Source organism: Anabrus simplex, chromosome 1, assembly GCF_040414725.1.
Source record: "Anabrus simplex isolate iqAnaSimp1 chromosome 1, ASM4041472v1, whole genome shotgun sequence".
In the NCBI taxonomy this organism is placed as follows: Eukaryota; Metazoa; Arthropoda; class Insecta; order Orthoptera; family Tettigoniidae; genus Anabrus; species Anabrus simplex.
In genome coordinates, this window is record NC_090265.1 from 1,051,417,651 (window position 1) to 1,051,439,895 (window position 22,245).

The window sequence follows — 22,245 nt, forward strand, 5'->3', positions numbered from 1 at the left end:
CAGATCTTTTCCCTCCATCTGTCTTTCCAAATTTACTCTGGCTGTTCTTGTAGGCTCCATCCTCATCACATGCCCGCACCACCATAGTCTGGATGTGCCGATTCGGTCTAATAGGGATGGGGATGTATTTATTCTGGCTTCTTTCCTTATCTCCTCATTTCTTAACTCTCATCCACCTTGTTCTTCTGGATGGTGGATCCAAGATGCTCTGATACTTGCAGTATTGATGGATATCTTTTTGTGCAGGTGCATGCTTCGATTCTATATGTCATTATTGGTATGAAATAGCTGTTAAACATCATCAGTTTGACCGGTTTTGGAATTATGTCATCCCATGAAAGCGATCTTACTTGTTGGTAAAATTCTGATCCCTTTTGCACTCTGTTCGTAATTTCCTTTCTGACCAAATTATCACTGGAGATTACACTTCTAAGGTAAGGAAAACAATCCACACACTCTAGCTGGTGGTCTCCTAGTTTTACACTTGCTGGACGTCCATCTCCATTGACTGCCATCACCACTGTCTTGGTCTCGCTGATGTTGAGGTTATATTCCTGAAACTCAGTTTCCAGTAATGGGGAGATAGTGGGTTCGAGCCCCACTGTCCAAATGCCGAGGCTGTACCTTAATTAAGGCCACGGCCACTTCCTTCCATCTCCTAGGCCTTTCCTATCCCATCGTCGCCATAAGACCTATCTGTGTCGGTGCGACGTAAAGCAAATAACAACAAATTTCCGGAAACTGGGATTTCCATATGTTGAATCTGGTCTGTACTTCCTCCTCTGCTTCACCCCAAATCATGATAACATCAGCAAAGGCCATTGCATTCAGTTCACCCAACTTTTCCTTGACGTTCATTATATTGTCCATAACAGTGATGAACAGTAGTGGGGACAGTGCACGAACTCCACACTTGGTCTCAAACCATGATGATCAACCTTCCCCAATTTGTACACAGCTAGTACAGTCTTTGTACATCTGAGTTTTCCTTACCAGTCCTTCAGTCACATTTCTTTTCCTCAGGCCCTCCCAGATCTTATCTCTTATAACACTATCATAGGCCTTTTCTATATCCAGGAATACAATGACCAAGTTCTTGCCTTTCACCCTGTACTTTTCCATCAGCATGCGGGTGCTAAAAATTAGATCCACTGTTGATCTGTTACTTCTGAATCCATATTGCTCCTCCTCTAACTGTGGTTCAATGATGATTCTCAATCTCCTTTCTATGATTTTTCTCTAAAATATCTTGCCCAAGAGACAGCAGGGTTATTCCCCTATAGTTGGTGGGTTCTGTCTGCTGCTTTTCTTAAACAGTGGGATTATAACGCCCCTGCTCCAATGTGCAGGTATTTTGTTGTCTGTACATACAGCAATTAGTACTCTGCGCAGCCTTTGTATGCCCTGGATGCCTGCTGCCTTAATCATATCCAGATCCACTTCATCTGCACTTGAAGATTTTTCTTTAGGCATAGATTTTAAGGTTGTCTCAGTTTCTGTCCAGGTGATGAGAGGATCCTCATTGTAGGCTTGGATTTCTGGTTCTGTATTTTGTTCATGAACTGGTCTATTCAGTAGGAGGTTGAAATGGTTCTTCAAGATTTCTCTCATATCACTTTCTGTCCTAACCAGATTCCCATTTTCATCTTCAGGTGCCTTTATGGTATTCATTGGTTTCCTTTTACCTCTATATATCGCAACACTATATAGAGTAGTTTCTTATTGCCTCTGCTGTCCTCCTCCAGTTTCTGAGTGAATATCTTCCATGCCTTGATCTTTTCTTATGTAACTGTTCTTTTAACACCCAGTTTCTTGTTTTGATATATTTGTTCAAGGTTTCTGATCATTGCCTCATCTCTAGTATGATCTCATTTATTTTTCTCACTATCCCGTTCTTTCAGCAAGAGACTTCTTTCCCTGACTGTTGCTCTCACTCTTTCATTCCATCAAGGTGTTTCCTTCTGCCTTGTTTTCTAACTTGTCTTTCCACAACTTCAGTTGTTTCCTTAGCCAATGTGTCCCTTGGTATGGTGCATTCTGCCTCTCCATTTTTTCTTTCACCTTTCGGCAAGAGGGTTTTTATCCGGTTCTGATACTCAGTTCTTTTATCTGTTTCCTGGAGTTCCCATACTTAGATATTTGGAAGTTTCCTGTTCTGTACGTTTGGCACATAGAATTTTCTTACGTCTACTACTAATAGACGTCTTTCATGCCACACCAAATACAAGAGTGTATTCGTGCCTGTGAGGGTCATATCTCATACCGATGATGGACAGTTCCGAATGGACTGGAAGTTTAATTATTATGGTGAACACCTCTCTAAAGTTTGATAAATATCGGAGTGGTACTTCATGGTGTAACACTTTCCATTTCCGCTAATGTACAAGTTCACCTGATTTACCCAAAACACTATTAATCTGCTTTTCCCCTCACTTTCTAATATTGTGCCAGCCCAACAATGTAGGGATAGTGTGCCTTTTTCTTACCCAGATGCCCCGAGTTCTACTCCCGGCCAGATCAGGGACTTTTACCTGGATCTGAGGGCTGGTTTGAAGTCCACTCAGCCAACTTGATTATAATTGAGGAGCAATCCAATTGTGAGATAGTGGCCCCAGTCTAGACAGCCAAGAATAACAGGAGAAAGGATTCATCGTGTTGACCACAACACCTCGTAATCTGCAGGCCTTCAGGACAAGCAGCGGTCGCTTGGTAGACCAAGGCCCTTCAGAGCTGTTGGACCATGGGGTTTGGTCTAGTTTGATTTCTAATATTGTATTCTTTATTACTGTCCAGAAAGGTTTCTCAGCAGCTTGACCTAGTTTATCCAGGTTATTACCAAAATCATTCCACAACTTCTTGGATTCAGCAATTATTTGTTTCAGTCTGTTTCCTTCATCTATGTACAACTCCCTTTCTGCATCAGCCCTTGTTTGGAGCAATTTCTGATACACATTTTTACATTTACACACTGCTCTCACTTCATTGTTTCACCAAGGTGTTTGCTTTTCCCCATCTTTACACACAATTGTTCCAATGCATTCCCTTGATGTTTCTAGTATAGCATCCCTATATGCCACCCATTCTCTATGTCCTGAAACTATTTACTGTCTATCTATTGGAATTTTTCACTAATCATATCCTTGTACATCTATCTAATTTCCTGATCCTGGATACTTATTATCCATATTCGTCTGCAGACAGCTATCACTTTATCCTAGACCTAGAGGTACTTAGTTCAATGTAGATCAGATAGTGGTGTGTATCATTGAAATATCCGCAGAATACCAGCACATTCCTAACAGATTACTGAATTTGAATTTGGTTATAATATAGTCTATTATGGATCTGGTTCCCTCCCAGGTGTAGTGGTAAATAGCCTTATGCTTGAAGAATGTATTTCTAACTGCTAATCCCATACTAGCACAGTCCATTACGGTGTCACTCAGTGCTTCATAAAACTTAGCAACTTAATCCTTATTTGCTCAGGGTTAGTAGACTGAGATAATTCTCATCCTAATTCCTCCTACAGCTTAATCTGCCATATCATTCGCTCAATAACGTGCCTACCAGAACCATGCAATAATATTGCTGATGAACGGTACTCCTCCACACTTTACCCTTCCCTTCTTCTTAACACCTGTTAAGAATACTTTATAATTTCCTATATCTTCCTCGTTACCTCCACTTACATGAACATAATTAACTCCGAACACATCCAGATGCATCCCCTTTGCTGACTTGGCCAGTTCTACTTTCTTTCTTCCATAAGCCCCATTAACAATGGCAGCCCTTAATCGAATTCTATTTTGTTTGCCAAGCTATTTTCAAGGAGTCCCTTGCCTGTCAAATGGAAGTGGAACTCCATTACTCCCATAGGTCCGAAGCTTGCTTACGTTCTGAGCTTGGTAAATTCCATGAGGCAGGACGCTACCTTACACATACTCCCAGTGAGGATCTCTCCTCTTAACGACTTAGGCACCATGGTAAATTGTATAGTCCACGCCACCTGAGTAAAAGGAATGCCATGACATAGAATATGTCCAAGAAATCCACTCCTATTCCACAACAACTGGTATCCCGTCTCTCAGGACCACTTACTAGGCCACTGAGCCATTGCCAATGGTTCACGAATTAAGATGTGACCAGTTTTATTTATAGTGGATGAAATAAATATTAATGCTCAAAGATCTTTGTTAATACGGGTCCAAACGATAAATCCTAAACAAAAAATTGTGGGAAATAATATTTCTGATCTTATACATACTACAAATGGATTCTACAATGAACAGTAACAGAAATATGTACAATTTTATATTTTATTTCCTGCAACCTCCCTTAGTTAATGTTAATCTTTGCAAAGGATCCTTTGTAACATGATGAGGAGAAATAATAAATTCGAATCTCCCATGCCTTGCCCATTTTTATCGTAGCAGAGAGGTGACCAGTCTTAATAGCGCTATGTATTGTCTGTCTGAAAGTGTACCATGAACGAATATTTGAGAGTTACATCACTGAGTGGAACAATCTTTGCAAATGTTGGCAAGGAGGAGCTAGGGACTAAGATAACTTTCTCTTTTATCTTGCCATTCCTCTGCATCATACCTATTGTGACAACTGCTGGTACATGACCCAATGGTAGATTGCAAGGGTATTACCATTCAAAGAAAAGTGAGAATCTGTGCTACCTTTCAACTGATTTCTGCATTTACCTCTACCACTTACATGGCTGAGTACAATAGGTAATAATTCACAAAATTCATCAACCTCCTCCATATCAAAATCTGAGGTCTTCACAGTGTAGCAATTTTTCAGTCTTTGCATAACATTTCATAGGAAATCTGAAACCACCAAATTCCAGCAGCTTTTCATATTCTTCTGCCTGAAAATATGCTGCTGCATTCCTCAGTTTTGTTAACTAAACACTGGATTATTATTATTAGAATACACATTAACAACGAATTAGCAAAGGAAATGAAAATTCCATACTAGTACTTACAAAGCCTAACACAAAGTCAGCATAAAAATGTACACATTTCTTTTCAATCATTTTGAACCAAGAATATGGGAGTGACAATTATTCCAGATAATTATGTGAGTAGATACAGCATGCTTATAATTCTTCTTTGTCTTCTTTCTGGCATCTTACCCGATTTGTTGGGGTTGTCACTTCTCAAATTGCTCAATTTCACACCTGGAAGCCCTTTCTGAAGACAGGCTTATGTGAAGGGATGTATTCATTATTGCATGTTTCTGTAGTGGTTGGTATTGTGTGTTAACAGTAACTAAAACACACAGTTCCCGAGCCAGAGGAATTAATCACATGCTGTTAAAATCTGCAATCTGGCTGGGAATCGAATCTGGGGCACTCTGAACTGATAGCCAGCATGCTGACCATTCTCAGCCAAGTAGCCACACATGGTATGTTCATTATTATCTACGACTATTTTCCAACTATGAAATACAAGTGTGGATTTCTCCAAATGTCAATCAGAAGTAGTAACAACTCACCTGTCCTTCAGCAGGATTGAAGAGGGAGAAGTTGTAATCATATGATAACTCCTCGTGTGGTTGAATGTCTCGTAAAGCAAAAAGTGCCATGCGAAACAAGCCATTCACACTCCATTTCTGCATTTCACAGTTGGGTTCGCAGGAATGGTTCACAAATCGACCTATGACACACATTAATTTTAAAAAGTCATACAAATAAAACAAAGACTAAATTATTAATATATAGTAACAAACAAATAGCCTTACCATCACCCCCCATACGATGTCCATCAATGACAAGACCACCATCCAGATTGAGGCAATAATGATGAGTATCACTGACGTAACGAGATGCCATTCTGTCTTTAAATTCTTTCTCACTTACTACTTCCCCTACATACTCGAGAATGAATTCTCCAGACTTGATAGCATATTTGGTTTTGACACCCCATCCCTAAAAATATAGAATAAGCCATATTAGACAATAACCTGATAAATTAATACTTGGCAGAATTCAAACACAGCACATCAAGACATTCTGAAATAGCAAATGAAATTCTTAAGTGCAGTTTCAGGATTTAAGACTTTAAGGTTCAACCAGATAAAAGTTTGTAATTGGCAGAACTAACACACAATATAATACACAAGAAATTGATTTGCAGAGGAACACTTTGAAACAACATTTTAACAATTACAGTCTTCTTACCCTACCACGGTAAAGGAGTAGACCATACAGCTAGCATCTCAAAACGTGAAGCGCAGGGCAGTGTTAAATAACATAACTCTCTAAGGATGTTAACGGCTTCACTGAAGCCCACCAAAGAGTGTCTGTACCCCCATGAGGATCAGCAGCAAGAGGAGCCTGTACTCCATGTTAGGAATAGCCTGATCAACTCCTGGCACAGTAGCTCTAAAATGCCTTTGGGAGTAGTAGCCCCATTGTACTGATAGCCTCTATGATGATGAATGTAAATATGGTTTCTCAGAAAAGATTATGGCATCCACTGCAAGTAATATGTGTAATGTATTTAGTATTATTCCTCGCTATGTACGATCAGTTCAGCATTTTATTCATGCGTCTCTTACTGTCTGCGTCACGGTGAATTCAAATCTCAAGATTCCTTGAACCTTCTCTGATTTGGTAATGGTGAGCCATCTGGCGTTCGAGTTTGAACCAGTCGTAGGAGGTGACCAAGCGGTGCTGCTATCTAGCCGGGAAGTAGTTAACCCTGCTAGGCCAGTGATCGTGGCTTGTCAATAATGAAATCGATTGCAGTTTTTTTTTAATTCTTGTTGGTGATTTGGAAGAAGACGCCTTGAAAAATTACGCTTCTGGTTCTGGTCTGAGGATAAATTATCCGTGAAGAGAAGGAAAATGATTGTGGGATTTGATCCTGGATAAACATTTCTCCATCAGGGCGTAAGGGCCTGAAGAACTGGTTTGTTATTTTAAAGAGATTTCATTTCTTCTTGCGTCTGACCTTGTAAGTAGCTTCAAGCATATCTATTATGGTTAACCTACCCCATCGAAGGCTGCTAATTATTGTGTTAAGAGACGTGGACACTACTAAACACTACGATATGTGTGATTTTCTACAGCTGATCTTTCGGACTTTCGAGCTTAAAATTTTTAAGAGTTAAAAAAAAAAAAAAAAAAAAACTGGACTTCATCATATCTATGTAATACTTTAATGTAATACTCATACCTTTGGTATTTGAATTCGAGTGTATGAAAGATATTAATGTTTGCTTTAATGCTGTTTTGAAGTTTCCATCTTAGTAAAAGTATATTTACGTTGCGGAGCTCCCAACTAACTACTATATACGAAGTGTTTGCTTAAGCTTATGATGGTTAACTTCTTTTCCTCCTTTAAATCGTAATAATTATGTTATTATTTAAATATATTTAAGCTCTTCGGAGCAAGTAAGAGGATAAGAATTAGTTTTAGGATGAAAGCTTTTCTGATGAATTACTCGGTACTTGAGTTGGGATTTGATCATGGTGGTTGTCACTCTGTTACACCTACCGTGTAACAGAATGCAAACGAAAGGGGGCGTTGCTCGTTTGTGTCTGACACATGAGTGTCGGGTAATTATTATGTCTTGACTGTCATCTGATTTTTTTTGGGAAGGATTGTTTGCCCGTGTTGCTTACCTTTCTTCAGTCTTGTGTGACTGATTTTATTGAAGTTACTGTTCCTTGTGGGGTATCTAATTATTGTGCTACTTGTGGATTTATTCCATGTCATTGCATTATATCTGACTCATTTTTGAAGTAATGTGTGTTGTGGGTTATAACTGTTTCTCATACCATTTGTGGTAACCGAGATAATCGTTTGGAGAAGTTTTCAGCCTACATATTGAAATATTTGATTCAAGTTTTCTTATTTGAGTTGACCTCCCTTTACTTAAGGGATCTGAATTTTAATTACAGATTGGAAGTTGGTACTTACCTTAAATGATTTGGGTTGACTTAGTATTTTAGGTTGAACTAAACTACATTGATTTATTGTTCTGGAAGATTTTCAGCCCTCATTCTTAAAACTTGATTTTTATATTATAATTCTGAATTGAGTTTCTTTCATTTATTGCTCAAAATTTAAATTATTTTAAGAAGGTCAGATGTTCCTTACGATTTTGGCTTATTAAAGTTTTTCTTTAAATTGATCAAGGAATTATTATTTCAGCCAATTAATTAAGCTTATTTTAAGTTGATTCGCTTGGCCTCTTGTGTCCAGTGCTTCCTCAATCAGCGACGGCCCTTTGTTGGGATAATTTGTAAGTATTTCATTTAATTTTGCTTATTTATCCCTGGTCGTGCTAACACTCTTGACTTTAACCTTATGTTGTGAGAGTGTGTTTGGTAGCAGAGCGTGGTTTTCTGTACAGCTACGTTCTGATATCTTGTGAAAGCATATTTTTCTTTCTTGTTTCTTGTGACTGTTGGCTATTTCGTTAGATCATCGATATCACCTTGGCTGAAATAATAAATCAATTAAGTCTAGGAAATTAAACTTGTGAAGGGAAAGACAGGCTTGTGTCGAGTGCTAACCTTGGCGTTTTCTGTTTCATATCAATATGAGTGCACGTGCTGTGTTGTTGCCAAGAATGCTGAGGAAGGGTGAGCTGTTGTACGAGCTCGATATTCGGGGTTTGGTGTCCACTGGTTCTATGGAAGGCGATGTTACCTTGCTTCTAGCCTCCCTTGATTCCCCTGTAGATCCAGGTAACATGAGCATCGACTTGGGTAAGTCAGTGCATACAATGTCCAGTTCTATTAACGAATTATTAGTGTTTATAAAACAGTTAAAAGAGTGTAGTCCATCAGATTACCAATTGAGAAGATTAAAAGCTCGTACCAATCACTTTATTAACAGGGTGCAAGATTTGATTTCTCTTGGACCTGAAGGTGAATTGATGTCTCAATGCACTTCGTTGTTGACTTCAGTAATTAATGTTTCGGTTGAACTCGATTTTATGATTAACATGAAGAAGGTTGGTCAGTTATCATTAAGTGATGAGATTGAAACTAATGAAGGTAACAACCTTGGTGCCACTAATGAGTTAATTACTCCTCAGACCGTCAATAATCCATCCTCATCTCATTGCTGCGGACTTAGTCCTGCGGTTGAGAATTTGTTGATTAGGTCATGTTCGGCTCCCAATTCTATTAAGGATCTTTTCAAAAATGTAATGACCTTTTCTGTAGATTCCATTGACGAAACCATCAGATTCCTGCGGTTTCTAGTAGAATTATCTGAGTCGGCTAATGTGTATTGCATGGATGCTCTGGGAATTTTTAGAGTATTATTTCCCAACTGTCAAGGTGTACTTAAAAGAGAAATTTCTAAGGCTATTAGCAGTAATTTAAGTGTAAATGAATTTCACGAGTTAATCTTGGCAAGATTTATTCCGTCCCTTGCGTTACAAAGTCTGGTTCCAAAACATTGTTATAGAACGCAGTTCTTGCATGAAAATCTATTAGCCTATGTCTTGGATTTGAAATTTTATTGCGAGGTTTTTAAAATCATGGTACCGGAAGAAGAGATGGTAGGTCGTATAATCAAAGGCATTACTCCTCAATATCGGTCCTTTTTATCCTTGACTAAGTGCCCGAGTAGTTTTGCAGAACTCGAGGAAGCTTGTACATTTGCCGAGGATGTAAAACATGGAGATGAGTCCCGGCACACTAGGTATCTCCCTCCCTGTGTTTCATTTCGCTCTAACAATGTCTCCGCTCATCCTGTGCCTTCTTCTTCCTTCAAAAAATGTTACGCTTGTGGATCTAGAGATCACCTGAGGAATAATTGCCCTTCCGAGAGAAGAAAAGATACATTGAGTCGTAGACAAAATGGCAGTTGTTATGTTTGCGGATCTAAGTCACATATGAAAAGGCAGTGCCCTAAGGTAAACAATAGTAATTTTCAATGACCGTGTGGTATGCCCAATGCAGATAATGAGAGCTGGTTGGTTGAAGGTCATGTGAATAATGAGTGTTCTTTTCCGGGAATGTTAGGTATTTCTAGTAATGTTGTTTCTAAAACCTCGACCATTTGTATAGAAGTGAATAACGAACCTGCATTGGGATTGATAGATTCCGGTAGTGCTGTGTCACTTATGAGTGAGACTTGGTATTCGAGGATGAAGGTTTGTTGCAAATTACCTGAAATTAGGACTTCTAAACTTAATTGTGTGACTGCTAATGGAGGCAGATTAAGAATTCTAGGTTGTATATCTGTCAAAATTAGAATTGCCGAGTTTACTTGGAAAACAGATTGTCTCGTGGCTTCTGATTTATCTTATCAAGTAATTTTAGGGACGGATTTTATGGGCAAGGTTGGAATGATTTTGAATTTACAAGATAGGAACTTTAGTTTCAAATTTTGTCCTAATAGAATTTTCAAATTTCACGAAGATGTAGTGTTTCAAGGGTATTCTGCTTGTGCATTGGATGAGGATGTTGAGGAAGGGGAAGGTAATAAATTAGATCTTGATCACCTGCCTCTCGATCAAGCTTGTAAAATTCGTGATCTTTGTGCTAGGTATCCTGAAGTTTTCACTGATAAATTGGGATTGACTAATGTGCTTAAATACCACATTGATATTACGGACAAGATTCCTGTTAGATCTCCGCCCTATAGGTTATCACCACCTAAGATGGTTGAATTAAAGAAAATCATCGATAAGATGCTTCAGGATGGTGTTATTCGACCTTCTATCTCTCCGTACTCGTCTCCGATGTTTCTGGTGCCCAAGTCATCTGGAGGTTTCAGGCCAGTGACGGATTATAGAGAGTTAAATCGTAAGATTGTCATGCAGTCTGTGCCTCTACCGGATTTGCATACGTGCTTCTCCTGGTTCCATGGTGCTAATTATTTTTCGACCTTTGATTTGAATCAGGCATACAACCAAATACCTCTTGATGAGGAATCTATTCCTCTCACTGCTTTTGCCACTGACTGGAATCTGTATGAATACACGGTTATACCTTTCGGGCTTTCGACAGGAGCGGCTGTGTTAACTCGATTACTGGATTCTGTGTTTGGGGATGTGAAATTTAAGTACTTTATTCATTATCTTGACGATCTTGTTGTATATTCTGCAAATTTTGAAGATTATCTCAAGCATGTACAGGAGGTAGTTGAAAGATTGAAGAAAGCGGGTTTAACTGTCAAGCTTTCCAAGACCAATTTTGCCAAATCTCAGATCTCCTTCTTGGGACATATAGTATCGTCACAAGGTATTTCAATTGATCATGCCCGTACTCAAGCTATTCACGATTTTAAACCACCTAAAGATGTGAAAGGGATTGCCAGATTCATTGGTATGACTAATTTCTTTAGGAAATTCGTTCCGAATTATGCTGAAATTGCTGCCCCTTTGAATTCCTTACGTAGAAAGAATGTCAAATTTGTGTGGGAAGACCCTCAACAAAGAGCCTTTGAAACCTTGAAGAGAGCTCTCAGTAATGCTCCTATACTTGCTATTCCTGATTTTAATAAAAGGTTCATTATCCAGACTGATGCCTCAGGCAAGGCTATTGCCGGAGTCTTATTGCAAGAGTCGGAAATGGGTAGACGTCCTATCGCTTACGCATCTAGAGCTCTCTCCCCTCTGGAAAGGAAATATTCTGTTTATGAATTAGAGTGTTTAGCGGTACTATTTTCGTTGGAGAAATTCCGTGTTTATGTGGAGCACGTTAATTTTGATTTAGAGACTGACAATGAAGCTCTTTCCTGGGTTCTGAAAAGACCCAAAAGAACTGGAAGACTAACTAGGTGGGCGCTGAGAATTTCTGCTTTTAAATTTACTGTTCGGCACATTCGTGGAACGGAGAATGTAATCGCTGATGGGCTTAGTCGCATGTTTGATGAGGAGGATGGTTTTGAAAACTTGGAAGCGAAGAGTGTACCTCAAATTGGTTCGGTAAATGTGAATTCTATCTTGACTAATCTTCCAATGTTGTATCAAGATATTGCTCTGCATCAAAACGATGATCCTCAGTTAAAGGAAATTCTGGAAAAGATTAATTCTGGTAAAATTATCAAACCCTATTCCTTGGTGAAAGGGGTACTCTGTTGTCAATCTCGTTATGATAAAAGGATAAAGATTGTTGTCCCCAAGGTTTTAATTCCTGTAATATTTCAGTATTACCATGATAGTCCTGTTGGTGGACACTTGGGAAACTTCAAAACTAGGTCAAAAATAAGGGAGTTCTTTATTTGGAAAAACATGGATAGGGATATCATATCCATGGTTAAGTCTTGTAAAAGTTGCGCCATTAGTAAACCTAATCTAAACAAACGTGCGGGGTTGTTGTCATCATCTCAAGCTTCCAGAGCTATGGAGCGATTGTTTATCGATCATGTTGGACCCTTTCCACGTTCCAGTCGAGGAAATACTCATGCATTGGTGTGCATTGATGGGTTTACCAGGTTTTGCTGGATCTTCCCGACTAGATCGACCAATTCGCAGTCCACTATTTCTTGTTTAAATTCTATTTTTGCCTCCTTTGGAACTCCTAAGTTTCTTGTATCTGACAATGCTGCTGGGTTTACTAGCCATTTATTCAGGAAGTACTTGTTTGATTTGTGCATCTCCCATGTAACCACTACTCCATATTATCCCAATCCCTCATATTCCGAGAGAATGAATAGAAATTTAAAATCTGCTCTCATAGCTTACCACCACTCGAATCATACCAAGTGGGACACCTGTCTTCATTGGTTGTCATATGCATTTAATACTGCTGTTCATGAGTCTCATGGCAAAACTCCTATAGAATTAATGTTGAGTTTTGTTCCATTTTCTCCTCTATCAAATCTCCTTCGAATTGAGGAACTGCTTCCTGAAGTCTCTACTCCTCGCGATGTGCGAAAGGTGTGGGATGAGGCCAAAACGAGGTTGACTGTGTCGTATGAAAAGGTACGAAAGAACTATGACAAAGGCCGAAAACCCACCAAGCTAAGTGTTGGAGACCAAGTCTTCGTAAAATGTTATCCTGTCAGCAAGGCTATAAATAAATTTACTTCAAAATTAGCTCCTAGATTTCAGGGACCTTGTACGATATTGCAGTTTTTGAGCCCGGTATCTATGCTTGTCAGTGATCCTGTGGCGAAAAGGATTCGGAGAGTTCATTTATCCCAAGTGAAAGCGACTTGATATATTGGGGGGGTTGGTTGAGTTCAAAATCTTATTTGTGGTTGGTAATTATGGATCGGGTTATTGTTTGATTAAAATGGGTAATGGAAGTGCGGAAATTGTGCTGTCCATATGGAGGTTGGGAAGTTATGTATTGGGGCGTGTGTATCTTGATAATTTTCATCCTGGGTGAGTATGAATCTTGTTGAAGTGGACAAATGTAAGAAAGACTGTATTAAATGTTTCATCATGTTTAAGTAGGGAATATCTGTGAAATTAATACTCAGTGATCAATGGATGGAAGTTAAAATAATGTTATTATTATTATCATTGTTAAGTATAATCGGTGTGAATTTAATTGGAGCCTGTTGTGGTGGGGGATTGAAATTTGAGAATTGTGGTGGTTCCCAGTTTTGGTAATGTGGCCTTAGTAGTATGATTCAGCGGTGTGCAGGATGGATGTCTATAAGAGAACTTGATGTGTTTTTGAAAAAAATTGGGGTGATATTGGTATTGATATGGTGTCTATTAGAAAAATTCTAAGATTTTAATTACCTATGTTGAGTGCTTGCGTTCCATAACGTAGTACCGTAAAATTTCTGATGTATCTTGTAATCTCGAGATTTTTTCCTTGTCTGGGTACTTACTTGCGGTGATAATAAGAAAAAGGTGTTTCTCTGGAGCTATGGGTCTTAAAGGTTTGGTTATGAAATCTTGAGGAAAGGTGTTGAGGATATTGGATACTCTGCCCTTATCCGAGTGAAGTTAATTGGATGAAATCCTGTTGTCCGGAGCTGGAGAAGAGTTACTGGTTGCTGTGTGCATGAGCCTTGTGCTCTTACTGTATCTTAGTTCTTGGTTTCCGGGGAAAAATGGATTTTTTTTTTGGGTAAATGAACTTCACGTTTTTTCTTTGAAGTAATTTGGTTCTCAGTATACATCGCGTTTATTTCATGAATCTCTTGTTGCTGTTCTTTTATTTGGTTTGGCATGTGAATTACTAAGGTAGGTGGTGGGTTAAATCTTGTAGCGTTATTTCTGAGCCTATGCAAGTTGTAATCGGGTGGCCTTATTTTGAATTGCAGTCGAGTATCCTGCCTGTACGCCTCTGTTTTCTTTCTGCTGAGGGTTTTAGGGAAATTTAAACCTATTTTGCTGTACTGATTTGGTGTAGAGTTGTAGAGTCATGTTAGAGGTTTGGCATTCGTCGGCTTCATGGGTTGTTGTGAGATTTTGGTTTGGGTAATATAGGATTCATGACCTAAGGAGTGTACATCCTTTTGACCTTATGGTATGGTTTCTGATCCTTGTGTATCGGTGAAGTTTGGAATTATGGGTTTGATTTTGGGAATTATGTTGGGGTGGCATTATGGTTTCGTTGAGAGGTAACTGTGTTCCTCTGAAGTCATAATGGTGGTTATTGCCATTGTTGTAATGATATTGGGTGGGCACTCTGTGATTTGTGGGATGCTGTCGAGGATTTGTATGCCCTTTACCCTTGTGGCTGACACATCGGCACTGGTAATCATTTGAGTGGTGTTGGATTGTTGTTGTGGTAATCTAGTTTGGGGGAGTTTTCGATGGACATCAAGAGTAGGTTGGACATGACCTTTGATGTGATTTCTTGGTGTCGAGTGGGATTTAAATAGAACTAATCTTGGCGTCTACAACTCTTTTGGGAATGATTATTAGCTAATTGGTATCTTGGTGACTGTCATCTTGTTCTTGGTTTAACTTCTTATATTCTCTGCCATAACCCGTTCTTCTGAAGTAATCTTGTTAATCCTACGATCTTAATTTTCATTTCGGTTAACCTGCCTGTCTCGCGCATTTTTTTTAAATGGAGCCTTTCCTGGATTAGTATCGTTGGTATAGTAATTTATCGTTCTGTTATGTAGAAGAATAAGTATGGGATTATTCTCCTTGTACAGTCGGTATTACTGTCATTGATCCTCTACCTGCATATGGGAGCTTGTAGTAGGACTATGTGATTTCAGGCTAGTTTGTCTCCGGTGTTTCTCCTGGTCATTTCCTATCCCGGTGTAAGTGTTGATATTGTGTGTTGATTGCCTGGTAATTGCTGATAGTTCGGTTGTTGATGACCCACCTTACGCGTACCCTACAGCTGAATTGTACATATGTCTCCAACTGTAATTGACCTTTTACCATTGCTCTAAACATTCATATCTTCTACTCTTGCTTTGCTTACTGTTCTAAACGTGTTATTCGGTATACTTCTATTTATTATTGTTTCTTGTTTTCACCTTCTGCTTGGAACGAGTATATGTGTAGTAAGCCTATGGAAGTTGAAGCTGTGAGAATGGAATATTAATTTAAGCCAAGAAATGATTTGAAATGTTTTAAAAATGGTATTTCATCTATTGATTGGGGGTTTTGATTTCACAGATATGTCTGTTAAAATTTTAGCCTTATTGATATATTGATTGATTTGCTACACTTAAACTTGATGTGATAATTATCGTGAATGATCTGATGTTCAGGTTTCGGCTCTTGCTGTGGTATTCTGATCGGATTGGAGGAAAATGATGATAAAGTGATTAGTGTGATAAGTTACTTAAAGAATTATCTATGTTTGTTGCACTGACTTGCTTCTTGTAGAGGCTTATGTTTTCCTATTTATTTTGGTCCTTTTCTTATTCTTCTTCTTCTTCTTCTTCTTCTTGTGTTTTCCTTTTGGGGTACTTATGTGGTAATATGGTTAACACTCATGAAGTCTTGTCATTCCCTATAATTTAAGCCCTGAATTATGTTCGAATGAGAATTATGCTATGTTTTAAACATTATAAGACCTGTTTTCTTGTGTTGATTATGTGTCTGAAAATTTATTGTGATTAAGCAAACTCCGATTACCTTAGTTACCTTAGTATTATCTGAACATTTCAAGGAAAATTGGCGCGCTAATGATATTGCGCGTGAAAATATGGACTTAATTGAACACTAAACAACTGCGAGTGGTCTGTATCACTGTTATATATCACCCTAGTATACCTCTGTTCACATTGAGACGTGTTTATGTTAAATTATTGAAGATGGAACCTTTCTTACACATATTATTGAGACAACTGATGGTTTTTAACTATGCCTCCTTGATATACGCCACCCCATGTTGATGCTTTCGGGGGGGAGGCTGTAATGTATTTAGTATTATTCCTCGCTATGTACGATCAGTTCAGCATTTTATTCATGCGTGTCTTACTGTCTGCGTCACGGTGAATTCAAATCTCAAGATTCCTTGAACCTTCTCTGATTTGGTAATGGTGAGCCATCTGGCGTTCGAGTTTGAACCAGTCGTAGGAGGTGACCAAGCGGTGCTGCTATCTAGCCGGGAAGTAGTTAACCCTGCTAGGCCAGTGATCGTGGCTTGTCAATAATGAAATCGATTGCAGTTTTTTTTTAATTCTTGTTGGTGATTTGGAAGAAGACGCCTTGAAAAATTACGCTTCTGGTTCTGGTCTGAGGATAAATTATCCGTGAAGAGAAGGAAAATGATTGTGGGATTTGATCCTGGATAAACATTTCTCCATCAGGGCGTAAGGGCCTGAAGAACTGGTTTGTTATTTTAAAGAGATTTCATTTCTTCTTGCGTCTGACCTTGTAAGTAGCTTCAAGCATATCTATTATGGTTAACCTACCCCATCGAAGGCTGCTAATTATTGTGTTAAGAGACGTGGACACTACTAAACACTACGATATGTGTGATTTTCTACAGCTGATCTTTCGGACTTTCGAGCTTAAAATTTTTAAGAGTTAAAAAAAAAAAAAAAAAAAAAACTGGACTTCATCATATCTATGTAATACTTTAATGTAATACTCATACCTTTGGTATTTGAATTCGAGTGTATGAAAGATATTAATGTTTGCTTTAATGCTGTTTTGAAGTTTCCATCTTAGTAAAAGTATATTTACGTTGCGGAGCTCCCAACTAACTACTATATACGAAGTGTTTGCTTAAGCTTATGATGGTTAACTTCTTTTCCTCCTTTAAATCGTAATAATTATGTTATTATTTAAATATATTTAAGCTCTTCGGAGCAAGTAAGAGGATAAGAATTAGTTTTAGGATGAAAGCTTTTCTGATGAATTACTCGGTACTTGAGTTGGGATTTGATCATGGTGGTTGTCACTCTGTTACACCTACCGTGTAACAGAATGCAAACGAAAGGGGGCGTTGCTCGTTTGTGTCTGACACATGAGTGTCGGGTAATTATTATGTCTTGACTGTCATCTGATTTTTTTTGGGAAGGATTGTTTGCCCGTGTTGCTTACCTTTCTTCAGTCTTGTGTGACTGATTTTATTGAAGTTACTGTTCCTTGTGGGGTATCTAATTATTGTGCTACTTGTGGATTTATTCCATGTCATTGCATTATATCTGACTCATTTTTGAAGTAATGTGTGTTGTGGGTTATAACTGTTTCTCATACCATTTGTGGTAACCGAGATAATCGTTTGGAGAAGTTTTCAGCCTACATATTGAAATATTTGATTCAAGTTTTCTTATTTGAGTTGACCTCCCTTTACTTAAGGGATCTGAATTTTAATTACAGATTGGAAGTTGGTACTTACCTTAAATGATTTGGGTTGACTTAGTATTTTAGGTTGAACTAAACTACATTGATTTATTGTTCTGGAAGATTTTCAGCCCTCATTCTTAAAACTTGATTTTTATATTATAATTCTGAATTGAGTTTCTTTCATTTATTGCTCAAAATTTAAATTATTTTAAGAAGGTCAGATGTTCCTTACGATTTTGGCTTATTAAAGTTTTTCTTTAAATTGATCAAGGAATTATTATTTCAGCCAATTAATTAAGCTTATTTTAAGTTGATTCGCTTGGCCTCTTGTGTCCAGTGCTTCCTCAATCAGCGACGGCCCTTTGTTGGGATAATTTGTAAGTATTTCATTTAATTTTGCTTATTTATCCCTGGTCGTGCTAACACTCTTGACTTTAACCTTATGTTGTGAGAATATGCATCTCCTTCCTTGGGTGCTGGAGGAAGGTGAGAAGTGGGCAACTACTATCAAACCACACTAAAACTGGAACGACCAATGCCATGATGCTGACCAATAAGTCAGAAGCACTTTATGAAGGAGAAAGACATACCCATTCTGGAAATAAGCAAGAAAAAAAGGAAATGTAAAGGAGTCGTGATACTTAAGAGATGGAAAATAGGCTGTTCTACAGCGGAGGACCTCAATCTAAAATTGGAGAAGTGATGATGCTGAAAAAATACATGAATATGTACAATATGCCAGTGACAGGATGATGGTAATTACCAAGGCCCCACACCGCTGGCTGCGCAGAAGCGTGTGACTGGGGAAGATATGTCCATGCGAGTACCGCCATGTTGCGGGCACTCCACAGCTCGCCGAGGAGACCGTAGTATGGAATTCATGCATTAACTTACATTTCGCACATATGAAAACACCTGGCCTGGTAAATTAATGACAGCCTACACAGACTACCATGTACACACGCAATAAATATACATAATATCAAGACTGTGGTAAAATTTAAAAATACATGTGTATAAAAACTAAACACATTTTGCATTGTACGGAACAATCTACACAAATCCTTTGGATAGCGTACAGGTGGCGCACACAAAAGAAAATTTTAAAAATAAGAAAAACCTTTAGCAGCCTGAATAAGAAGACTGAAAAATACACTACTAACAAAAATAAATATACATACCTCCTATTTGAAATTCAGTCCCCGAAAACAGAAAAAAAAAACTGTATATAGGCCTAGCGGTACTTAAACATAATCATGTCGCTCATTTCAATATAAGGGTCATGTTTGTAACTGATATGTTTGAACATTCGGAACAGATACATGTAATTGAAACCTAGGCTCTACACTTTAGCTTTATTGAAAATACGAAGACATGTTCAAATGATAGTGGTCTACAACTTTAGTACGATTACATATCGCGAGAGAAAAATTGCCCGTCTCTCAGCAGACTGGAGAACACATTAGTTAAATATTTACAAACTCCTGTACCGATAACAATAATCTTCAGTATCAACAAAAAGGAAACCTGTGGAATAAAATATTTCTATGAATGGTACATAGCTTATCATTCCTCTCTGATAAGTCATTACAGCAAATTTTACTCAAGTCTCTGAATGGTTTGTTTAAAAAGCACATAACTGCAAAAATCTTTCTAAAATATCAGAAACATTTTTCATTTTCTGAATATGAAATACCGGCTCCACGGTGTAGGGGTAGCGTACCTACCACTTACCCGGAGGCCCCGGGTTCTGTCCCCGCCCAGGTTAGGGAATTTTACCTGGATCTTAGGGCTGGTTCGAGGTCTACTCAGCCTACGTGATTACAATTGTGGAGCTATCTGCGAGTGAGATAGCGGCCCCAGTCTAGAAAGCCAAGAATAACGGCCGAGAGGATTCGTCGTGCTGACCACATGACACCTCGTAATCTGCAGGCCTTCAGGCTGAGCAGCTCTCGTTTGGTAGGCCATGGCCTTTCGGTTTGGTTTAGTTTATACATGATATAACGTAATGGTATGAGTAGAACTTAAATGATCATTTTTGTGTGATTTGGATTTAGGAGAACTTAAGACATAAGTTACGACACCAATAAATCATTTTTCAGATAATTGATAATAATTTGAAGCAATACCTTACCCTAATATTAAAAGGGTTTCATCAAGCTTTATCAGTCATATCTTACGGATTCTAGGCCCGTGTTTATCAAATTTGTAATACCGGTACACAGTCTGTACGAAAAATGTGTGTTTTTTCAGAACAGCTGTTTAGTTCTAAAAAAAATATCTCCGATGAATTGGAAAGAGGCAAAGAGGAAAAAGAAGAAGCCTAAAAATTCTAAATTTAATGTCCATACGTTGCCTGAATCAACCACCTTGTAACCTGTTAATTTTCGATTATGGTCATTGAAAGTCATTTTATAACAGTTCAATTTCTACTCACATGTGAAAAGAAATACCAGATCCCATCTGATAGAGATCTGTACAAATAAAGGTTGCACACGAATTCACCCTGGTGAATACGGTACCTTTCCATTCCACACGTAAGCCCTAACTTGCTTCCCTTTAATATTGCCAAAAAATTTAACTAGCGTATCGTACAAGCTCTCACATTCCTTGAAGATATTTGACAATATAGTATCACTCTGTCACATATAATACTACAACAGATCCACTAAGAGACATGATTCAAATCGAAAACATGCAAGGGACTGTAAACATTACCACGTACTAACCATGCATTCGAAGCTGAAGCGCCCGCAACATGGCGATGCGCGAAAGTGTTCAATATTCCACATAGAATCAGCGCACTCTGCAAGTCTAGATAAGTAATATTAAAGTCTTTGGTAATTACGATAATGTTTGAAAAATGGCATGAGATATATATATTTCAAGTGTATGCTCCAGGGAATAATTATGAAGACATTGAGGACTTGTTGGAAGAAGTATAAAGCCATGTAGAATAAATTAATGATGGGAGATTTGAATAAACACAGTGGGAAGGGAAAAACAAGGAAAAGAAGAAATTATAGGACTTAAGGATAAGGAAGTATTGACTGAATATTGTATGAACCTGCTCATAGTTGGAAACTCATGATTTAGGAAGAAAATTACCAGATATGAATGGGGAGATAGACGAATGAAAACTATGACAGACTATTTATGTCAAATGCTACTTGTTTAAAGTAAATTCTCCTGTTTAAAATCCACTAGCACTCAGTGCTATCTGTGCTTGTATTTTTGATGACTAAACAAGCCAATCCTAGCATGAAACATCCATCCAAACAAAGAGAACGAGACTGCGTGTGACGAAGTACATGTAAATGTTGTTTAACCTCTTCATGCCTGCGATGCTCTTGGTCAAACAGTTCAATAGCAGTAGAGGTGGTTTGGTGCCAAAGCAAGCAATCATAGGTCAAGTATGTCCCAGATTTGAGAGTTGATGATGGTGACTTTCATAGTTTAAGCTGGTATTTATAGCGCTTCAAAGGGGCACTGCAGAGTTTTGTGCCTGAGAAAATTTCACCATAAAGGAATTGGCGAGGAAGCCTGGTGTTGCTCAAAAAGACTGAACAAAGTTTCTACTGATGAAAACATTAAAGTTTCTTGATGTCAAAGTGGTACAGCGTACAGGTTTCACATCCACAGAGTAATGATGTAATGACTGCTTTATACACCATGAGTTTGGCATGAACTGTTAGGTCTTTATTCATAAAGACCCACTTCGATAGCCGACCAAATGCCAAAAGAGCAGCATGGAGTCTGTTTTCCAAATTCTACTCTAAGGTGCATCATTTAGAGAAGATGCTCCAAAGGTATGAGATGTGATCTATCTGTTTCAGAACGAGTCCGAGACAGAGATGTTGAACTCTACAGGTTGGGGAAGTATCTTGTTTTTTTGTTTTTGTGCACTGATGGTGAGGCCAAAACAATCGTATGCATTTAAACTATTGCCTGACTGCTGCAAGACCTCAAGGGTAAGAGCAGTATAATCAGCAACTGCAGTTCAGTTAATCTGGTCTAGTGATTCATTTTACTGAATCGATTCATTTTATTCCGTTAATGTTACTGAATCGATACAGTCATCCGATTCATGGCACATTATAGTCAACATTCCTATTGCATCTGCGTAGTGTGCACTGATAAGACAGCAGCAACAAAATTCAAAGCTTGCTGCTGCCATCCTGTTTTCATTCTATGAACCGCTTTCCTATGTGTCATCTAGCTTTCAGATTCAGGTTTCTCCTGGCAGCCATTCCTTTGCATAAAATTTTAATGTTACAAAGCCTTCCTCCCCACAGTGACAACTCCATTAAATAAGTATACAGAATTAGATGAAAAAATATCCGTACGCACAATCATCAGTGATCTGCATTTAGAGCTGTCGCCCAGGTGGGAGATTCCCTATCAATTGTTTGCCTAGTCTTTTCTTAAATGATTTCAAAGAACATGGAAATTTCATTGTATTCACGGTAAGTACACATTACAAAACAAGTAAGTTAAAAATGAAATGCTGAAAAAAATAGGTACTTGTGCAGTACTATACATGCCTGTTATATTTCAGTACAAAACGTACTTAGTTAAGAAGAA

At 38.3% G+C, this 22,245-nt stretch overlaps 1 protein-coding gene across 1 annotated transcript in view; it reads right to left on the minus strand.

The window, feature by feature from the left end:
- Positions 1–22,245, minus strand: part of ash1 (histone-lysine N-methyltransferase ash1) — a 272,719-nt gene that overhangs the window by 137,676 nt on the left and 112,798 nt on the right. The window contains exons 6-7 of the mRNA XM_067137046.2: positions 5,755–5,941; positions 5,509–5,669 (exon numbers count right to left, since the gene is read on the minus strand). Of these exons, the coding sequence (XP_066993147.2) occupies positions 5,509–5,669; positions 5,755–5,941 (348 nt within the window). The remainder of the gene's footprint in view (positions 1–5,508; positions 5,670–5,754; positions 5,942–22,245) is intronic.